We start from the raw sequence: 21,193 nt of genomic DNA on the forward strand, positions 1-21,193 counted from the left end.
TTTTAACTAATATTGATAGCTTTGTAACAGTAGCAATGGAAAATCAACTGAGGCGCACGATTCACAGAAAGAAAAAAAAATAAGAGTGTGGCTAGAGAACATACTGAGAATGTGTAAGATAAACCACTGTAGTTGACGTAGTTGCAGGTCCTTATGACCTTATTACAAAATAAGTGTAAGAAAAACAGGACAGTAAAACAGGAGGTGGGGATGGGGAGTATCTGGGAACAGCAGGTGTCCAGGATGGGCTGCAGCTAAATTAACTGACAAGTAGAAAGACAGGATGATTGCTATGACTGTGGTGTTAATGAACCAATCAAGCTGGTATAAACATCCACTGCACATGCATCAAAGGCTGCCAGAAGTGATGGAGATTGTTAGAAGAAGTAACGACCCTCAGAAACCACCACCACATTTTTGTATGCATGCGGGGAACTTTCTGAAAAATGATGTAATTCATAAGTATCCTCGTGAATATGCATGTATGTAAATAATTACTATGTATGCTTAGCAACTATGTAAGGACAGCTTGTTTAGCAATTCGGGGAGACACACTAGGAGGAGCTATCCCCCATGTCCCCCGGTGCCACAATAAATAATCCCTGCTTGTCAACTTAAGCTTTGTTGGCGAGTTCCTAGAGATTTCTCCAAATCATCACAGAAAACTCTATTCACCTTTACGACTGAGAGAACACCTCCTTCCAAAAACTTGAGTCCTCAAGCCAGCCTCAGCTCCTACCTCATTTGCTATCCCATTCATGATTAAGTATAAGGATCCAGTAAAAGTGAGAAAGTATAATGAAAACCTAGTTAAGCAGATCTTAACAGAAAAATTATGGCATTTTTGTTAAATGAAGCACAATACCAAGGCAACAGCTGTCACCGTTCCAGGCCTTTCCATTATTCCCATGACTAATGGCATGTCCTTCTGCTCACAAGACAGAGCAATTTAAGCTTCCCTGACAAACCACCACTAAGCCAAGGACCATTTATCTCAGTTCTTCAGCAGATGTCTTCACACTTTTACATGACAGTACCAAGTTGAGAGCAGGGGACACACAGGCTTGCTTCGCAACAGGAAAAATTGCCTATCAGATTGCTTTTCCATGAAGTCACCAGAGCTACAAAGGCGAATCCTATCAGTAAGTGGACAGCAGTACACAAGGAATAAGTAGGACACGGTAACGCTCCATTTCTTCCCTTTGAGCCACAGTAATTTCTGCTTCTGTGACTATAAATTGCTTATCAACATTACTTGAAGAAAAATCCATTCAGTTGAAGGCTACAGTTAGTTAATCCACTCCCGTACAAACCAGTCACAGCATGCATGTGAAAAACAAATACCCTTCCCAGAGAAGCCTACACTGACCTAACTTACCAATGATAGTAAATAAATGGGTGAGAAGCTTTTCCCCATCTCAACTATGGTTACATTTACTGTCAGATCAAAAAGAAATTCCACTGAAAAAGATAATCAGCCATTTTCTTAACAGTAGCGATTTATTAGGCACTTCCCTTCTGTTTGATGTTTGGAAGTGTGTTTACATCTTCTTATTATTTACATGACATTTGCCATACTATCATAGTGAAAAACTTCTATCCCTCCAGGCTACACAATCAATTCCCCCACCCACAAACACAGACCATGTACGAGACAACGAAGTCTTCAAATTTGCAAATTGACAGCAGTTGCAAGAAATACACAACAGTTTCTTTAAGAAAAAATAAGTTTTAGTGCAGCTAAATGTCTATTAATAATAACACTATGGCAACGGAAGTCTTCATTTATTTCCACACATTCAAGTTGTTATTACATGTATGCCATTTAACTATTTTTTTATTTGAACATTAAGGTAATTACAGTTGGAGGGCTCATATTCCCAGTGGCCTCTCTGCAGCAGATACCACCAGAGCAAAACATGAAACATTCCACATGGTTAACAATGACATGTGTGTTACCAGAAGTACAATAATCAATTTTTTTGCTAACAGATCACATAAAGAGTATGTAACTGGATCATTTCCTTTAACAGAAATATCAGACTTAGTACTGCATTTGTTTAATTTCAATATGAACATCTCCACATAAGAGCAACATTGTACATGATATATCACACATATGGTACTTTGGCAGCTCTAACTGTGATGAATTTTCCCTCCTAAGCTCCACAATAGGTTTAACTTGTAAAACATATTGCTAATATGTCCCACATAAATATCAAGAACCAAATGCATCTTTCTTTTGCTACCTTAATAGGAAAGGGAGCAGTGTTTTTATCTCTTATTACACAGCCTTTTCATACATGCACCATCTTCTTCTACATGTCCCTAACTACCCTTTTGTCTGCAAGAGAAGTCTTTATTCAAGAAAGTCTGAATTTTCTTCTCAAATTAGAAAGACTACAGCCCTAGACAATTTCATGACGAATCACTACCAATCACTATATTAAAAGCTTTTCACTTACTCCCACTCAAATTAATGAATTTAATTCTCCACCATCCTGAACACTATCATATTCTCTGATAGACAGCTGGCATCCAATGACCTGCTACCACAGCAATCAAAGTGAGGACAACATTCCCTCTAACATAATCATGTGCTTTGGAGTAGTCATGTGAAAGTATTGAGGTAAAATGGGTGAAACCTGGCTAAAAAAATTTCAGATTTAAAGAAAAAAAAAAATCATACGTACATACCGCAAACACCTAGAACCTGTTGATAGCGATCTGAAGGAATTTATTTCATTCACTCATCTGTGAAATTTTAGCATATTTCATATTTATTCTATTTGTCCAAAGATCCCTACATTTAAGAGACACTCAAAGAATAATGTTGTGCTCAAAAATGCATTTGCTCCCACAAAACGCCTCTTTACCCTTTTATTCACTCTTAAGCAGTTCTTAAAAACTCGAAATTTCCTGAGCTGTACAAAAAACAATCTTAACTTTCAATATGCCAACAACGGGTACGTTAAAGAGCAGGCAGAGGTATCTGACATAATATTAAACTTAACAATATGTATTTAATTTGATGAAGCCACCCTTCCTCACCCTTCAACAAATATTTGCATTGGATTAAAACTGTGCAACACAGGAACAGTCTGTGTATGCACATCCATGCATGACTGCAATAAAACCGATCCTATGAAGATATTCCAGAATTAAATACTAAATTCTGTCTGTACAAAACTTGAAAACTACATTAACACTGAATGAGAAAATTACAGCCAAACCAATTAGGTAGTACATTCACTACGTAGTCTTGAAATGTCAGTTCTTATGAAGTGGATTCATCTTCTTCCTTCGATTAACTGAACTAAGTCAGAAAATAAACTCTCCTCCTATTATGCTTATGTACATGCCTTCACTGTAGGCATTATGTCAGCTAACTTTGATCTTTCACTATTAACTTCCGTACTGGTGTACCCTTATCTCTCCAAGTTCTACTCAAACATCATATTCTCCCTTCTTCATCCCATTGTTTGTGACAGCTATCAAGAAGCCCCTTCAAATGGGGCAGCATCTGGTCTAACAGAGCTTCCACTGGGCAGCAGCTCATCAGAACAGTACAATGGTTGACAGCGAAGTCCACTATAGTCATGATGCACTATGCACCAGTGCTCCGCTGTAAGTGCCAAGTATCTTCTGTACAAAAGATAAACCAGTTGTGTACATGTAAGCCACACAAAGCAAGGTAAGTGGTTTGGGCAGGCAGTATGGACAGAGCGAATGCTCCATCCCTGGCAGTGCTCACAGCCAGGCTGGAAAGGGCACAGAGCAACCTGGTCTAGTGGAAAGCAACCATGCAGGGCAGGTGGAAGTAGATGATATTTAAGGTCCCTTCCAACCCAAACAGTCCTATGATTCTATGGTAGCCAGACCATTTTGGCTGAGGAAGTTTTAATACTGTTTAACTGTTAACCTGTGTTACAGCCTAGTTTAAGCATCTTTGTTTATGCAGTACACTCAAATGAACAAATACAGGTTAACTGTTCTTTTCTGTAGCTGACTAGTTAGTGTGTTCAAGAATGATCTAATGCAAAGCTTGAAAAGGGTACGTAATAACCACATCTGGAGCTTTTCAATACTATCTTACTCTGAGGTATATGTCTATTACTGTAAAAGTTTATGCATCACATTCTAAAATCTAGGGTCCAAGAAAAAAGGCTAATTTTATTTTCTAAGTCAAGCAAGCTAGAGAAAGAATTAGAAGAAACAGCATGTGGCTTGTGTTCAAGTGTTATTGTTTAGCATAACACTTCATGCAAGTAATGCAAAAAGTCTATACTCAGGACTGTTTACATCAGAATAAATACGGTAAATTAACAAATACCGTATTGAAAATTATCTACAAAAATGTGTTTTACCAAGTATTTGCTGTTTGTATCAAGTCTTAGAGCAGAAAACTGTCAGGACAATACCATGGAGTATGAAATAAAAGAAAAATTTAAATGGAGACATTTTAAGAAATGTCCTCAGAAAACAAACTAAACTGCTAACTAAACTGAAACTAAAATAAAGACTAAAGCTATTAGGTGGCCTTATCAGCAAATACCTTCAATCAAAAGGCCATGAACAAGTATCCTTTGCATATTATTTATTTTACATCATGAGGCAAATGCAACACGTTTCCTTTTAGTAAAGTATACACAAATAGCCTCACTCAAAATACACTTTTAATGCACATAAAAAAAGTATTCATCTTACAAATTGTTTTGCAATCCAAATATACAATAGCTTGGAAAACAATGTTTTAGAAAACTAAAGCCAATGCAAAAAGACTGCTTAGAACAACTGAAGTGATACATGTTTCTGTATGGCTCTCTTTAAAGTTTTCTTACTGCATCATCAATATCAGAAATCTGTTCCTTCAGCTGGTTCCATTGTTCTGGATTTAAAGAAATACCTGAAATGCATTAAAAAAATGACACTTAAGACAAAAAAGAAAATTGTGGTACAGGATCTTGCATATTTACTATCAAGGCTGGCTTCATACACAAAGTCTATGTCATAACTACTATCTTTGAGCTACTTCAAAAAGCATCTTAATTACTCACCTGGATCACTTCAGTTTAACCTTTGACTTTAGCTTATCTCTGGTCAAGTTTAAATTACAAAGAAAATGAGTACAGTGCAACAAATCCATTCACAAGCAGGGAAATACAGGTCTGGCCTTGACAAAAGGCCGCACAAAAGGCCTGCGTTAGAAGTAGGAAGTCACTGGTATTCCCATTGGCTCCCAAAAAGCTATACCTCTGTGGACTAACTGAACTTCTATGCACTTTTAAAGTACCGTAATACTGGGGGGGGGGCGGTGGTAGGGGGGTGTAGGGGAGAATGTTCCTCCTATTTCTTAAAGCACTGTAAATAATTCATACTATAAGTAACATTTTGAGTTACTCCGCTCCCTAGCACTCCCAAGCAAACATGGAAGTTACTTTCCCACTTCAAGTTCACCACAGTTTCTAGGGACAATTAATAATAGTTCAGTGCCACACATCCCATCTTCTCAGTTCTAAGTTTGTACTGCCTCAAATTTGAGTCCGGGCACATAGTTCCTTTGTGCATTAGTCTCCTCATTCTTCCACTACAATCTCTATGCCACATCTATGCTAGTACAGACTCGCAGGCCTACCTCTCATACTCTCTCCTGCCAGGCTCTTCTACTATTTACCCCCACTCTCCCCTCTCAGTGATCAGGCTTCCTTCCTTCATTGCTTTCTCCATGTAGGTGGAGCAGGACCTGAAAACAGGTGAAACTCTGAATTTCCTTTCTGGGGCTCATTATCTTTTTTTTCTTCTACCATCACTGTCTTATCAGAGCATCACCCTAATTTTGAGCAGCAAGTAGTCTGCACGGAACAAATCTAAGAAGTTTTCCACCAGTCTTTAGTGGGCAGGTTTCTTTAGAAAAAATTTAGACCAGATGCATTAACCACTTTAGGGAACCAAATGTCCCTGAACCACATACTAGATGAATTGCATGCAGTTCAGATCTGCTGTTTTATACAATCTGACACAATAATTTAAACAGACTTTTATTACACAATTTCAACTGCTTATACCGTGTTTAGGATAACTAGGTAAGCAGCTTCTAAGTACCTAAGTATTCTATTTTAATAGAATGCAGACCCTTTTGCCACATAGATACACATTTCTACCTTATCGTGTAATTCTTGTCACTTGGCCTACCCATCAAATTTCACTGTAGTCTGCCACTCAAACTGCATACACTTTTGACTTCCACCTCAAAACACAGCAGGTTAAAGTCCTTAGAAGACAAAGACATCTTTTTTGTTAAGTAGCAATAACAAATCCAAACCAAGGTATTTTCCTGTACCATACCACTGCACCTGTTCATACAAACCTATTCTCAGTGGTCATCTAAGAAATTATGAAAATGCTTCTCAAGCTTTCCAAACGTCTGTTCATTGAGTTGCCCCAGGACGCATCAGAAGAATGTGACAAACCTTACATTGATTGTACATAAAATGTCTAGAGTCTCCATAGCAGAATGTTTCATACTTACCTCTTTACTTCGCACAGCATGGAAACCATTTAAAAGTAGGCTTTTCTAACAGAAGCAGTATGAAATTAATTTAAGCATTGCTACTCAACTAGAAAGAAGTGCAGCAGGAGGGCCAGGAGACCTCCTTGGATGGATAAGGAGCTGCAGAGGAATATTCAAAATTAAAAAGAGACTTATAAAAGGTGGAAGCAAGGACAGGCAGCCTGGGAAGAATACGCGGAAGTTGTCCAGGAAGCTAGGGACCAGGTTAGGAAAGCTAAGGCCCAGTTAGAATTAAACTTGGCTAGGGATGTGAAAGATAACAGGAAGGGATTCTACAGGTACATAGCAAATAAAAAACAGACTAGCAACAACGTAGGTCCCCTCAGGAAGCTCTCGGGAGAACTGGCTACACAGGATTTGGAGAAGGCTGAGGTTCTGAATGACTTCTTTGCCTCAGTCTTCACTGGCAAAGGCTCTGACCAAACCACCCAAGTCTTGGAAGGCAGATGCAGGGACTGTGAGAATGAAGACCTTGGGCCCACTGTAGGAGAGGAACTGGTTCGAGACCATCTTAAAAATCTGAATGTGTACATGTCCATGGGACGTGATGAGATCCATCCACAGGTCCTGAAGGAGCTGGCAAATGAACTTGCTGGCGAATGAAGTTGCTAAGCCACTCTCCATGATATTTAAAAAACCATGGCAGTCAGGTGAAGTTCCCAATGACTGGAAAAAGGGAAATATAACCCCCATTTTCAAGAAGGGGAAAAGGGACAACCCAGAGAATTACAGACCTGTCAGTCTCACCTCTGTGCCTGACAAAATCTTGGAGCAGATTCTCCTAGAAGGCATGCTAAGGCACATGAAAAACAACAAGGTGCTTGGTGACAGCCAGCATGGCTTCACTAAGGGGAAATCCTGCCTGACCAATTTGGTGGCCTTCTATGATGGGGCTACAGAACTGATGGACAGGGGTAGAGCAGTTGATGTCATCTACCTGGACTTGTGCAAAGCATTCGACACTGTCCCACACGACATCCTTGTCTCTAAATTGGAGAGACATCAATTTGATGGATGGACCACTCGGTGAATAAAGAACTGGCTGGATGGCCGCACACAAAGAGTTGTGGTCAATGGCTCAATGTCCAGCTGGAGACCAGTAACAAGTGCTGTCCCTCAGGTATTGGTGCTGGGACCGGTCTTGTTCAGCATCTGTCAGTGACAGGGACAGTGGGATTGAGTGCGCCCTCAGCAAGTTTGCCGATGACACCAAGCTGTGTGGTTTGGTTGATACGCTGGAGGGAAGGAATGCCATCCAGAGGGACCTCGACACACTTGTGAGGTGGGCTGATGCCAACCTTATGAAGTTTAACCATGCCAAGTGCAAGGTCCTGGGTCAGAGCAGTCCCAGGCACAGCTACAGGTTGGGCAAAGAAGAGATTCAGAACAGCCCTGCAGAGAAGGACTTGAGGGTGCTGGTCAATGAGAAAACGAACATGAGCTGGCAGTGTGCGCTCACAGCCCAGAAAGCCAATTGTATCCTGGGCTGCATCAAAAGGAGCGTGACCAGCAGGTCTAAGGAGGTGATCCTGCCCCTCCACTCTGCTCTCATGAGACCTCACTTGGAGTATTGTGTGCAGTTCTGGTGTCCTCAACATAAAAAGGACATGGAACCGTTGGAACAAGTCCAAAGGAGGGCCACGAGGATGATCGGGGACTGGAGCACCTCCCATATGAGGACAGGCTGAGAAAGTTGGGGCTGTTCAGCCTGGAGAAGAGAAGGCTGAGTGGAGACCTGTCCTGGGTTCGGCAGTAGCAGTCATGTTTCTCCTTTGTGTTAGCTGGTGCAGTGCTGTGTTTTGACTTCCATCCTGGGAGCAATGGTGGTGAAACCGATGTTTTCGGTTGTCGCTAAGTGATGTTTACCCTGACCAAGGACTTTGTGAGGCTCATGCTCTGCCAGGGAGGAGGGGAAGCTGTGAGGAAGCGGAGACGGGGCGCCTGACCCAGGCTAGCCAAGGAGGTATTCCATACCACAGCATGTCATGCCCAGGGTGGGGGGCAACTGGGAGTTACTCGGAAGGACACGGTCTTCCGGGTGGGACTCATTTCTTGGCCGGTGGTATCGTATTCTCTTCCCCTGTTATTTTCCCTTATCATTGTTGTAGTTGATGGTAGCAGTGGTGATTTGTGTTGTACATTGGTTGCTGGACTGTTCTTGTCTCCACCTGTAGGAGTTGCACGCTTTCGATCCTCCTCCCCGTTCCTCCGGGAGCGGGGAAGGGGGGAGCCCTGATTGTTGTCAGCTCGGCACCACTCACTGGGAGTGAGTGAACAAGTTGCCTGACTGGGTTTAAACCACGACAAGACCTCACAGCAGCCTTCCAGTATCTGAAGGGGGCCTATAAGGATACTGGGGATGGACTATTCATTAGGGACTGTAGTGACAGGAAAAGGGGTAACGGGTTAAAACTTAAACAGGGGAAGTTTAGATTGGATATAAGGAGGAAGGTCTTTACTGTAAGGGTGGTGAGGCAGTGGAATGGGTTGCACAGGGAAGCTGTGAATATTCCATCCCTGGCAGTGTTCAAGGCCAGGCTGGATGAAGCCTTGGGTGGCATGGTTTAGTGTGAGGTGTCCCTGCCCCTGGCACAGGGGTTGGAACTTGATGATCGTAAGGTCCTTCCCAACCCTAAGTATTCTATGATTCTACTCCCAACTGTCCTTGTGCCCTCACGCTGCAGGTGGCAAAGCTCTGAGAACTGTTCAGTGAAGGCACGCCATAAAAAGCTAGCATGGGAGTGACAAAGGTAAAATGGCTTATGCTGTGCTGCAAATTAGAAGCACAGTGAACACCCGAGGTATTTGCACCTCAACTAAAATCTTTACTCATTTTTTCCAAAATTAATCATATCAAATGTCTTAATTAAAATTTGATAGAAATTGAAGGGCATTGTTTAAAAGAAATTAGAATCTTATCACAAATGAGTAGGTTAATTTTTTTCAGTGAATTTTGAAAAAAAGGTATGAAATTATAATAAAAGAAAAACTGCATCAATTTAATCAGGGTGGTGGAGTAGGGTGTGTACAGCTACAGATGTAAATCCCACACTGAATTTGTTTGTATTTGATGCTTTGTTTTCCATAAGTCATGGAGAATCCATTTCAGAAAAACAGATTCAAGACAACAAACCCAATTTGCTTTTGTGTATAATCTGCAGACAAAACTAATCATTTTTCAAATATAAATGATAAAGTAAACTGAAAAACAATGCAGCAACAAAGTATAAAGATTTCATATACAAAGCACTCCAGCAAACTGCAGACAACATTTTAATACAAAGTAACACAAAGCAGAACAATACCTTTTCTGCCAGGCTTCATTTCACCTTCTTGATCCATCCAATATTCTCTAATATCAATTAAGACTTTCCCTTTAAAGTCACGAACACTGACATATCTCATTTTGCCAATCTGTCAAAACACATATAAGGGCATTTCAGGTATTTTACGTATTACAGCATTCACTTTTCACAGCAGTATCAGGATCTAACACGTGACATTGCACACTGCAAGCTTATTTTAGACAGCAGAGAAGCAACTAGATAAAAAGCTTAATCCAGAGTAGTCAGTAGGCTAATAAATAACTTCAAATTAGTTGAGCGCTCAAAGCTTAATGCAAAAATAGCTCTCCTACAACAAAAATACCTATACTTTTAACATGCTTACTTCTTACAAAAGCCACTAATTCACTGTATAATTTGTGGAAATAAAATTTTGCCTTAAAAAAAATAAAATACAAGTGTTTGCTGAAATAAAGTCTGTCTCTAAAATTTTGCTGAAATAAAATTTTACAACCACCTTCATTTGCAGCAGCTGTAAACAAACAGGGAAAGAGGGAGCTCTCCTCCAAAACAGCTTTTAGTCAGTTTCATGCGTACAGAAAGCAAGTTAGATACTCACATGTAATAACCGCAATTTTAGAGGTTTTTGGTTTGGGGTTGTTTGGTTTTTTTCTTTTTTAAAATACAGTAAATACAGATGGAAGTGAAAGTTAACCAGCTGTCCCATGCCCACTCCCAAGTCCTCATGGCACTTCTCATGGGAACTGTGGTTAAAAGACTATCTCTACCAGGTATCCCAAAGGAAATATTCAAATCCTTTAAGTTTACCAATATGTAGCATTGTATGAAATGACTTTGGAATTTCAAATTTCTGCACCACAATGGCTTGAGTTATGAGGATGCAAAGAGCAGGGAGCAGGGACAACTCATACTGACAACTATATATCACACTACATGTTTAGGCTTATTAAAGATCTTTCCAAATCTGATTTAAAAAAAAAAAAAAAAAATTTGTTAACATAAATTCAAAGTACAATGTGAATCTGAGAATCAGGAATTGGATAATAAAAACACAATCAAATACAATTCACACAAAAAACTCTTTAAATTCTGTATACACCTGGATACTTTTTATGAGGAAAGAACACATTCTAAAGTAAACAGTTTTAAAACAGAATACTACTTCCTATTAAAACATTTCACTTTAATTTTCAGTTTCACTAGCTGATGCATCTTGCATTTTGATACGATTTTAAAGGGCCCACACATATCTGCATTTCATAAAATAGATATAAAGAAAAATGCTTTGTGTTTGCTTAAAGCAATTTTTCTTACGTAGATCATTAACTCTGAAACTGATTTTAAAACCATTAGGACATCTTTAGATACTATAAGCCTGAAGCAGTTTTCTTGCTTCAAACCACCCTTTAAAAGGAACAAGATCTTACAGTTTATAAGATTAGTATTTTTTTGAGTGATTTATTAAATACGTTCACAAATTTAATATTAAAAAATAGGGTACAATGTCATGATAGAAGAGTTCTTTCAGACCAAATTTGGTACCATGCCCAAGTCCACCAGCGCTGCTGGCAAAGAATATCCTAAATAGCCTACATGAACAACATTTCTCGGTTTTACACTTTAATGCATCAGTGACTTTTAAAGTCACCTCTAAGATCAGCTTTAAGTAGTACTACACACAATGCTTCCCTCCCTCCTGGCATTGAATAATTTCTGACCAATTCATTTTCCACACAGCAGCTGATAGTGCTAGGATAATTTCTCTGATCCAAGACATCTTTGTATCTCTATAATCACCGTGGTGTTCCATGGGTTGTACTGATTTAGCAGCATAGTTACTGCAGTTCAACCTTCATAGACAAGTTTGATGCTTTTTTATTACATATTACATTGAATTACATACACCAGAAGACACTGAAAGCATTGTTTCCAGGTTTCTATTTCTTTGAATAAAAGGCACTGAACTGTATCTCGGTTCCTTTCAATGGAACGGACTTCCTGTTATGAGCTTCAGCAACAACCTTCTTCACCACTTTTCCCATTTCCAGTTTGTCTTGATTAAGTAGAAATGGCCAAAAAACACCCCTCTTTCTTAGGTGATAACTACATGTACTGCATTAGGAAGAGCACAATAAAAAAATCCTGTAAACAGTGAGATCTGCAACACAGCAAACTGATTGTGGTACACATCAGTGACCACCTAAGCTTCAGAATTAATGTGCTAAACCAATGACCCTTCCAGAGCATCACAAATTTATATTTCTCTACTGTCAGAATATGATAAAGACATTACACTGGGAAACTGACGAACTTATTTTTCACAAGTCACAAAGCAAATAAAACCCAAATTTAAAAAAAAAATTATATATATACATATATACACACACACATACATATATGAGAGAAAGGAGAGGGGGGAATAGGCAGAACAACTCACAGACAACTTTTGAAGTAATAATTTCACTGAATGTGATCATGCAATGTGGTTCCACTCTGGGTAGTCATTAATAACACATACTGACAGCATTAAAAACCTTATCCAAATCAGGCACAGGTAGATGACAGGATTTGTCAAACTAACCAAAGAACATGATGCAGAGCTCATGTTGGCTTGAAGTCACAGACAGGAATCCAATGTATCAACACAAAACCCTTCCACATAATCATGAATAACACTTGTCCTTTGGGCATCCACTAATACATCACAAAAAGGAGTAAGATAAATATCCACAACACAACTGCACCTAAATCCTTCAAGAAATTCCAAAGTATACTAGGCTAACTATAAAACCCAGAAAGACCAATACATCTAAATAAACAAAATACACTTGGTCTCTTATATTGAAATAATTCTCTCCAACTTACGTTTATGGTATTCTCCATAAGTAGTTTCAAAAAATACCATCACACCAACATTAGACACAAACAAAAAAAATTGTAAAATGCACATCTTGATGAAAACGCTGAATCTTCTGAATACAGCAGTCACAATGAGCTCTATATGAAGGAAAGCTGTATACTTCAGGGTACAGAATAAAAAGCCTTTAAGTTTCCCATCATTTGGTGCCACTCCCACACACAATACGGAATTAAAGAATTTCTGTCCTACGAATGCTTTACAGCCTGATCTCCATCAAATGCAGCCACACTTGTAAGTTACACTGCCCTTGCATATCAGACACGATTTTACTGCCATAGCAAAGCAAAAAGGAAACCTTCTTATACTAGTAGCAGCCCTAGAACAAACAAAATACCTAAAAAAAAAAACAAACCCAAAACAGTAAAACAAATCTAGATCTTCTAGCATGCCCTCCTGGGGTGGAGGGAGAGAGGTGTAGTATCCCTAGACCTACAGTGCTGTTTGTACTTTTAACAGTTACATCCTAGTTAACACACATAAGCTGATGTAGTATGAAAAAATTCACCAAGCTTCACATAATACAATAAGCGATCTAAAAAAAAACTTTTGTTGTCCACTAACTGAAAGGCAGGCAGAAACTAAGTAACACTGATGTTTTAGGTCAAGATGATTATCAAAATATTTTTTCTATATTGCACTCAACACTGGAAGAATCCTGTTAGACTAACAGGAGTCCCCTGCTGTCTGTTTTTAGTAACTTTTTATTGTCTTAGGTCAAAAAGATTGAAAGAAATCAGAGCACGCAAATACTTTTGCTTTTATCTGAAAGGATTTTGGGTTTTTTGCATCAGGGAGAGTTAAAAATTTAAACATCTTTCTCCAAATCTGGAATTTCTGAACTTATTACAAACTTGGCATAAAGCTTATACATAGCTTTTTTGAGTTCTAACTGCAATTCACCTCATAATGCGTAGAAGACATGATCTCATTTTTTCTGGCATGGCTCAAAACATGCCCCAGGAGAGCCAGAAGCATTATATTCTTCCTTTGATGAGGAAGTCCAGGCATTGCCTTCAACTGAACTTCTCTCTCCCAGATATATATGAAGAGGAAAGTGAGAGCTGATTCAAAGAAAAATTATATATATATTAAAAAAAAATCCTGTATTACAGTGTTAAGCAGATCTTCGCTCAGAAAAGACTGTTGGGGGGGGAGGGGGGGGGGGAGGGAGCCGAGGCTGTGCCACATCACTTTGCACAGCTGCAGCCCAAAACCATTTATTTTGCCTTACTCAGTGTCGGTGCCATCTTATTAGGCACCTCTCTCATACCCTTTCATAAACTTAAGAATCAAAGTCTCTAAGTTCCTTTCTCTAGGCTGCTACTCAGAGACATTTAGTAAGTCATGATCCATAACCATAAAACAGGTAATTCCAAGCCATGTATATTGATGCACAGAGCTTTTAGCACACTGCTGTTGCCTTGGCCAACCGCCGGAACTACAAACACACTGACTTCGCAAATGCATCTTGCCACTGAGAAATATACATTCACCTTGAACTGTACATCTTAAATACAAGGACAATAAATTACAATCTTTCTGGAAGATCAGTAGGAAAAACAAACAAAAAGAAAAAAACAAAACAAAAAAACAAAACAAAAAATCCCACAAAAAAAAATCCAAACCCCTGAATCATAAAACAAAGGAACAAGCAAAACTTAGTCCAAGACACTGTCTTATAAGGAGCGAAACTGCCCTTGACCTAGATAAATGGGAACAGAAAGTCCCTACTTCGGTTTCTAAGAACCTTTCTTTCTAGAGTCCTGAATAAAAAACATTTCTATGTAGAGACAAGTCCTGATCTAACATTTAAAGCATGTAAGTGCTGTATTTACCAACAAAATGACTACCCAGAATTAACCATAGGCAAAGACACAGGGGTCAGCTCAACTGCTACAACTCAGATACTTTTTACTCTGCTGAAACCTGACAACTCCTTTTTTGAGCATCTCATCTGCATGCTACCATTGCAATCCCCTTCAGTAAAGGCTTCAGGAGACCAAGCACTGTGCCCCCAAAATATTCAGAGCACCTCATAAAACTTACCCTGATTATGACACAACATGTTAATCAGGCTCTAAGAGTCATCAATTTTACCTGAAACATATTTTCATCTGTGGTACTGCTTTGCTTAGAAGAAGCTGCAGCACCTTTTGAACTTTCTCCAGTCTTTTGTTTCTTTACAGGTTTTTCTGGAGTTGCTTGTGTTTTCCTCTTTGCCTTGGAACAAGAATAACAAAAAAAAAAAAAAAAAGCATGAACCACAACTCATAAGTTACAGAAAACTTCGTGCCAATGGTCACAAACTACTACTACGCAATGCACATTATCACATTCCTCCTGTGAATGCAGGAATGCAATACTGTACATTTAGACTGGAATTTAATTAAAAATAAATTATTCAAATGACTTTAATTCTGTTCACAGAGAAGCTCACCATAATACTTCGTCTTTAAAGAGAACTGAACTAGATCAAAACACATTTCAAATATCCTACTCTTTCTGTCCAATAAGGCTGTCAGTTAGTACTTTTAATGAAAAATTTAAAGTCTGACAGAAGTTTCACCTTCCTTTCCACCGAGTAGCACAAAAAATGCAGGACAGCTTAAAAAACTCTTCCAAAAAAAAAAAAAAAAAAAAAAAAAGATGAGATAGTGAAGAAAAAGCTGGAAACCATCTTCAGAGTAATAATTTATTTTTTTTTTTAATTAAGTCAGTGTTGAATCTCTGTCCATAGCACAATAAATAAAATGTCTTTAAATCATTGGGGCTGTAAATCTGATTACCCACGGATGCTACAAAGTCTCTATTTCTACTAATGGTTATATGGTAACTATGTCCATTCCCAAAAAAAGAGTAAGACCAAGATACCAAAAGCTAGTCTTACGTGCTAGAATCATACTAAGGATAACGGCCTTTAAAGACAAAAAAATTCCAGCAAGTACGGAAGGCTTAAATTGGGTGGAGAAGGGGAAAATGATACACCAAGCCAAAACACCACCACTTCACTGCCCACGAAAGCAGCTAGGCTCTGTCTTGTCAGGAATTCAGTTCCTTATCAAAAAATAAATTCACCAGCTTGTTTCCTCTTCTATTAAGATCTCACAGAACACCTAACTTGCAAAGTGCAACAAAGTCACATTTGAACCAATTCAATAAAGCAGATTCTTTTCATACACTACATTAAAAGACCCGATTTCTGCATTGTAACCTTGCATTTCTTAAGATAAATTCAGTTTTTTCTGGTTTTGTTCATAATGACTGGTACATCTATACAAGCTTATAAATTAAGTAACCGTTAAACATAAATGGGAACACAGAATTCATGTAACAGTCAGCATGTTAAAATTAATAATCTCTAAAACATCAATTTCAGTTCAGCTTTTAAGTGAGGAGCTAGCAGATGGTAAATGTAAGAATCTGAAACAGAAAAAGAACATGCAAATAAGATAAGCAAGCAACACATGGAGGACAGGGCAAGTGACGGTTTTTGGTTTGGACAAGTAATCTGGATACCAAATTGAATGAGGCAGGCACGGGGGTGTTATCTTTGTCTTCAGAATTAGTCCAAATTCTTGCCACCAGGGCCACAGAAGCCTGCTATCACATGCCACAAAGCAGCAAAGAATTCCAGAAAGCTTACAGTTAGATGTATCACATCAAAAACATTGACAAGAGCAAAACTTAAGGAAAAAAAGTTTACTGCAAGGCAGAAAGCATCCTATACACCCAAACCCTGATCTTGGGAGGTGGAGGAGTTTTTTTGCTGCTGTTGTAGTTCTTGGGTGATGTTAGGGTGCAAGAGACAGTGTTTTGGGTTAGGTGCCTGACAAATCACATGGAATGACATGCATGTTGTGACATAATGCTCACCTAATTCCTTAAGACCAGCCTAAAATCTACGAGTTAATACAGTAGTAATAAACTACACATAATGTTCACCTTTTTGTCAACTTCACTATCTGAATCACTGGCAGATGAGCTTGACGACACAAGTTCCTTTGATTTAGGCATTCTAGGAAGAGAAAAATAACATTAGAACCCTGCAAAAGAACTATATCCCTTTATGGCTGAAAAGCCATCTGCAAACCTGTTTGTAAAGGCTCATCTTCTCTAAAACTCTTCTAAAGACTTTCTTGCCTTTTTATACAAGTTTTAATACACACTGTAGATGCAATATCAAACGCTCTTCCTGTTGATACCTCTTCCTCTTTTTGGCGCAACTGCATTAAATGCAGTGATTTTGTTTCCAAGTGATTTACAAAGAGACAATTTTTCACCAGTTTCACATACACCTAGATATGGCAGAAACCAAAACGTAAAAAAATACAATAAAATATTTTCCTCCAGTTGAACTCCTTACATTATATTCACAAATATAAACTATTAAGCCCCCTAGCATTATCTCTACTCTTACACATCCATTTCACCAGCTGGATTTGCAAGCAACGTGACACATAATCGTCACACATAAAGCTAAACCTCCCACCAATAAGACAAAAGTCTGAAAAAAACACCTCAGTTACAGTGAACTACGGTACTGCAATTAATATTTCCACTGCAGCTTCAACGCATCAGACACTAGAGTCTATTTATTTGCAAACAAGAGGGCATTCAGCCTTCCTCGAAGGCATGCCACCAGGTGTGCTTCTGTATCTCTCTAGTATGCAAACGTGGTTAAATATAGCAGCCATACATCTTGCCTGCTACTCTCTGTAACAAGTAAATAGCTCATTTGTTGTTTCACAATAAAAATAAGCATCCCTGAAAGAAACTGTATAAAATAACTACAGCTAGGAAAGGCTAACAAAAGATTAAACAAGCATAGCTTAGGGGAAAAAAAATAAAAAAGAATAGTGGTGTTTTTAAATTGGTAGAGAAAAATCCATATGCAAATTAGAAAAAATTGAATTTAAATAATGATAATGGATCAGCGTGATTCTAAAGAAGGGTAATTTCTGCCGTAATATCTTCAAGCACGATGGTGGAAGCTGTAGCACTGCAAATTAAACAGGGCACGGGGAAGCACAACTAAGCCACGCTGCAGGAGGGAGGCAGAGGAGAGCTGCAATGGGACAATGTAAAAAAGCACAGCGAGGACACGAAACCGGGTGAGCCGAATGAGAACATACAGACACGCGGTGGGGCGAGTGCAGCGGCAGTGAACAACTCCAGGGTCCAGATGAGGGAGCGACAACATGGAGGAAGGTGGGGGCGGAAACTGGAGGGTAAAAATCAATGGGGGGTGGTAGGGGTCCCTCAGGAGAGACTGGCAGGCGCAGAGTGACGAAACACTCAAGCACCGGGGAGAGCGAGGGCGGAATGAGACGGGCCAAACGAGGACGAGGGGAAAAGACAGAGAAGACAAGCCAGGGCGAGCTAGGAACACCAGGTAGGCGGATCCCAGCCGCCATTTTCCTCCCCTATTCCTCTTTTCTATGGCTCGTGTTGCCCCCCGGGGGAAAGCAGCGAGGGCCTGAACAGAGGGGCACAGGCAAGGACGCCCAGGCTCTCCCGAGGCAGGGTGGCAGCAAGCAGGCTGCACGTCACCAGCGAGGAAGTGGAGAAAAGGCAGCACAAAAAGAAAAAGGTCAGGGGTCTTCAAGCGAGCAGGGTCAAATCTCGCAGCGGGGGGGAGGGGGGGCCGTAGCCAGGCAGCTCTCCGCCGCCATTTTCTCCCTCACTCAAATCCTCTTTGCCCCCTCAACATGGCAGCTTCTCCTCCCGCCCCTGGCCTGCTGCAGAGCGGGGCATCCCTCCCGCGGGGCACAGCAGGCACTCGAGGAAAAGGGGAACCCTGACCACCACATGGCTAACCGGGCGCGACTTCCACCCCCTGCGCCCGCCGGGGTTACCAAGGAATCAGCAGTCAGCGACAGAGGTGGGGAGGGGGGGGAGGAACTGGCGCCGACCCCGATGGAGCCACACACGGACCCCAACACTTACGTCCCGCTTCACACGCTAGTCCCCTCCGCTGCGAAAGAAGCGGAAGTGACGTCCCGAGCAGTCCCCGCCCCTTCTGTATACCATGTGGAAGGGCTGGGGGAAGCGCTTAAAGGGGACGCGTCCCTTTGTTACGCGTGCCCGCGCATTCCCGTGGGGCCGCTGGTGCCGCTGCCTCCTCTTCCTCACGCCAACGGAGCACTGAAGGGCGCAGGAGCGCCCCTCCAAAGGGGACACCGGGGCGGCGGGGGGGACACGGGTAACGGCAGGGCTTTGCTCGCCCTTCGGCCCAGCCTGAAGCCCCCACGGTTGTGGCCTCGCTGCGGGGAGGTGCCGCCGGGGCTGGGCTTTCACCTGCCGCCTGCTCTCCGCTGGGGAACTGCGAGGGGAGGGAGGACAACTGGAAAGGAACAATTAAACAATTAACAGTAATCTGGCAATGGGTGTTTTCTTCCGCCCGCCGCAGCGGTTCCTCGATGTAGTCGCAGCGCTGGCCCAGCAGGAGCTCCGAGAGGCGGCTTTGCATAGGGAAACCGCAGCGGGGGGCCCCGCAGCGCTGTTGAGGAAGGCGCCGGTTCCTGTTCCCGTCAGCTGGTGGCGGGTTCCCGGCATGGCGGTCACCCTCGTTGGGTCAAGCGCAGGTTGGAGGGTGGAGGTTAAAACAACCTCGGCTCCTGTTTTAAACATCTGCTTTTCAAATGTCCTCCAAGCACCAAAAACCGCCCCAAAACAACAACTTGAAACACAGTTTTACAATGTTAACTATTTGTGTGCCATGTTACAGCAGAACGCGCTGCCTCCACGGTGCCCTGCTGATGCTGTCTCCCGCACCAGGATCTGAAAAGCAGCTGTAGGCTCAGCACACCTCCACAAGTAAGCATTAGTTTCCAAGATAAAACAACACCTCTTTGGAGGAGAGGTGAGGAAAGGTTCTTCTGCCCCCAACTTTGTGAAAGGAGAAGACTTTCAGCAGCCTTTGGAGGCTGCAATAGGCCAAGCAGGCTGTTGGAGCATGGGTGGTTTCATGTTGTGCCTTCCTGGGTCTCCTATTTCAGCCTGTACTTTATGATGAGATTTAACAATATATTATAGTCAACACAGCTTCACGCAGAACTAGCACAGCCTGTTACTGTTTGCTTATCACTGTTCATACTGATGGGTCACGTAGCTGTGCTGCAAGCATGGCAGGCTGCCAGTGTTTAAGATGCCTATTACCAGTCTTGTCCTTTTCTCAGTGCTATTACCTTTAGACCTGCTTTTGCTGTAATGTAAGCTTTTAGTAAAAAGTGCAAGCAGATTATCAGAAACGGGAAGTGGACTTCACTCCCAACACCAGTTTCCAGATAAAGCTATGTCAGGCTTTAGAGCACATGTTTTATGAGCAATGCCTGAGGGTACTGGGGTTGTTTAGTCTGGAGAAGAGAAGGCTCAGGGGGGACCTTATCACTCTTTACATTCTTACACTCTTTACAACCTGAAATGAGGATGTAGCCAGGAGCTGGGTGATCTCCCAAGTAACAAGTGACAGGAGAAGAGGAAACGGCCTCAAGCTGCACCAGGGGATGTTTAGATTGGCTGTTAGGGAAAAGTTCTTCACAGAGTGGGTGCTCAGGCATTGGAACAGGCTGCCCAGGGCAGTGGCGGAGTCACCATCTCTGGAAGTATTCACACACCGTGTAGATGAGGCCCTCAGTGATGTGGTTTAGTGGTAGCCTTCGCAGTGCTGGAGTAATGGTTGGACTTCATGATCTTAAAGATCTTTTCCAACCAAGGTGGAGCGGGGTGGTGGCTGATCGGCCTCTGTAGTTTCAAGGACAAACACCTATTAATAAAGTGTTTAAAATCAAATGTCTTGGGCTTTTTTAAACTCCAAAGATCCCTGTTTTTTAACATGGACCAGAAGGATAAACATAATCTTTCAAAAGACGATAATTTTCCCAAAGTCAGCATGAGCAGCTGCAAGTGATATAAGGAAAGCAAGTGCGTGGAAAACATAGGGTTAAAATACTTTTAACTTAACTTAGGTCTAAGATGGAGAACAATGTGTTGTAAGTCTGTGGTGTGATAACAGAATTTAGTAGTCTGACTAACAAGAGTGAATTGTTTCCTTTCATCCTTCTAATGTGTGAAGTATTTCTTACCATCCTTCTAATTATCAGTTAGTTTGGAGACAGTGACTCCTGAACATCTGCTAGCTTGGGAGGCAATAAATTTTGTATAGAAGGTCACACTGTTTAAATCTTTGCCAGCTATAGAAACTTGCAGATACGGTTGGTTTCAGCTAATTTGTGATTACTGGGACATCCACCTGTGCTAAAGGTGAAAAGTGCACCCTGAGGAAGACTGCTTACTTCATCTTGAAGACCCCTGCCCACGACCCTCGGAGGGCAGTGTGCAAGCGCCAAAAGGGAGGAGACGTATGATAATGAGTACCTAAACTAATTGTAATATCCC

General features: G+C 41.0%; 1 protein-coding gene across 3 annotated transcripts; it reads right to left on the bottom strand.

The window, feature by feature from the left end:
- Window positions 1-1,769: 1,769 nt before the first annotated feature.
- Window positions 1,770-16,895, bottom strand: SUB1 (SUB1 regulator of transcription). Of its 3 annotated transcripts, none has more exons than XM_061469543.1 (4): window positions 16,739-16,895; window positions 14,894-15,016; window positions 9,877-9,985; window positions 1,770-4,906 (listed from the first exon to the last, which is right to left on the bottom strand). In XM_061469543.1, the coding sequence occupies exons 1-4, from the start codon at window positions 16,808-16,810 to the stop codon at window positions 4,827-4,829; spliced, it is 384 nt and encodes a 127-aa protein (XP_061325527.1). In that variant the 5' UTR covers window positions 16,811-16,895; the 3' UTR covers window positions 1,770-4,826. The 3 variants fall into 3 exon arrangements, with proteins under 3 accessions (XP_061325527.1, XP_061325529.1, XP_061325528.1); XM_061469545.1 differs by lacking the exon at window positions 1,770-4,906 and adding an exon at window positions 5,324-5,721; XM_061469544.1 differs by lacking the exon at window positions 1,770-4,906 and adding an exon at window positions 5,324-5,743.
- Window positions 16,896-21,193: the final 4,298 nt, after the last annotated feature.

This window comes from Pezoporus flaviventris, unplaced genomic scaffold (genome assembly GCF_033815535.1).
Source record: "Pezoporus flaviventris isolate CSIRO_AGI_PZ_B2104156 unplaced genomic scaffold, CSIRO_AGI_Pfla_v1 ptg000057l, whole genome shotgun sequence".
Classification (NCBI taxonomy): domain Eukaryota; kingdom Metazoa; phylum Chordata; class Aves; order Psittaciformes; family Psittacidae; genus Pezoporus; species Pezoporus flaviventris.

Bases quoted from the DNA above. Each gene is read 5' to 3' on its own strand.
- SUB1 (XM_061469543.1), bottom strand. From the start codon at position 16,810: ATGCCTAAATCAAAGGAACTTGTGTCGTCAAGCTCATCTGCCAGTGAT. The intron at 15,017-16,738 runs GTGAACATTATG...TCTTGTTCCAAG, and splicing joins ATAGTGAAGTTGACAAAAAG to GCAAAGAGGAAAACACAAGC. The intron at 4,907-9,876 runs GTATTGTTCTGC...AATGCATTTCAG, and splicing joins AATGAAGCCTGGCAGAAAAG to GTATTTCTTTAAATCCAGAA.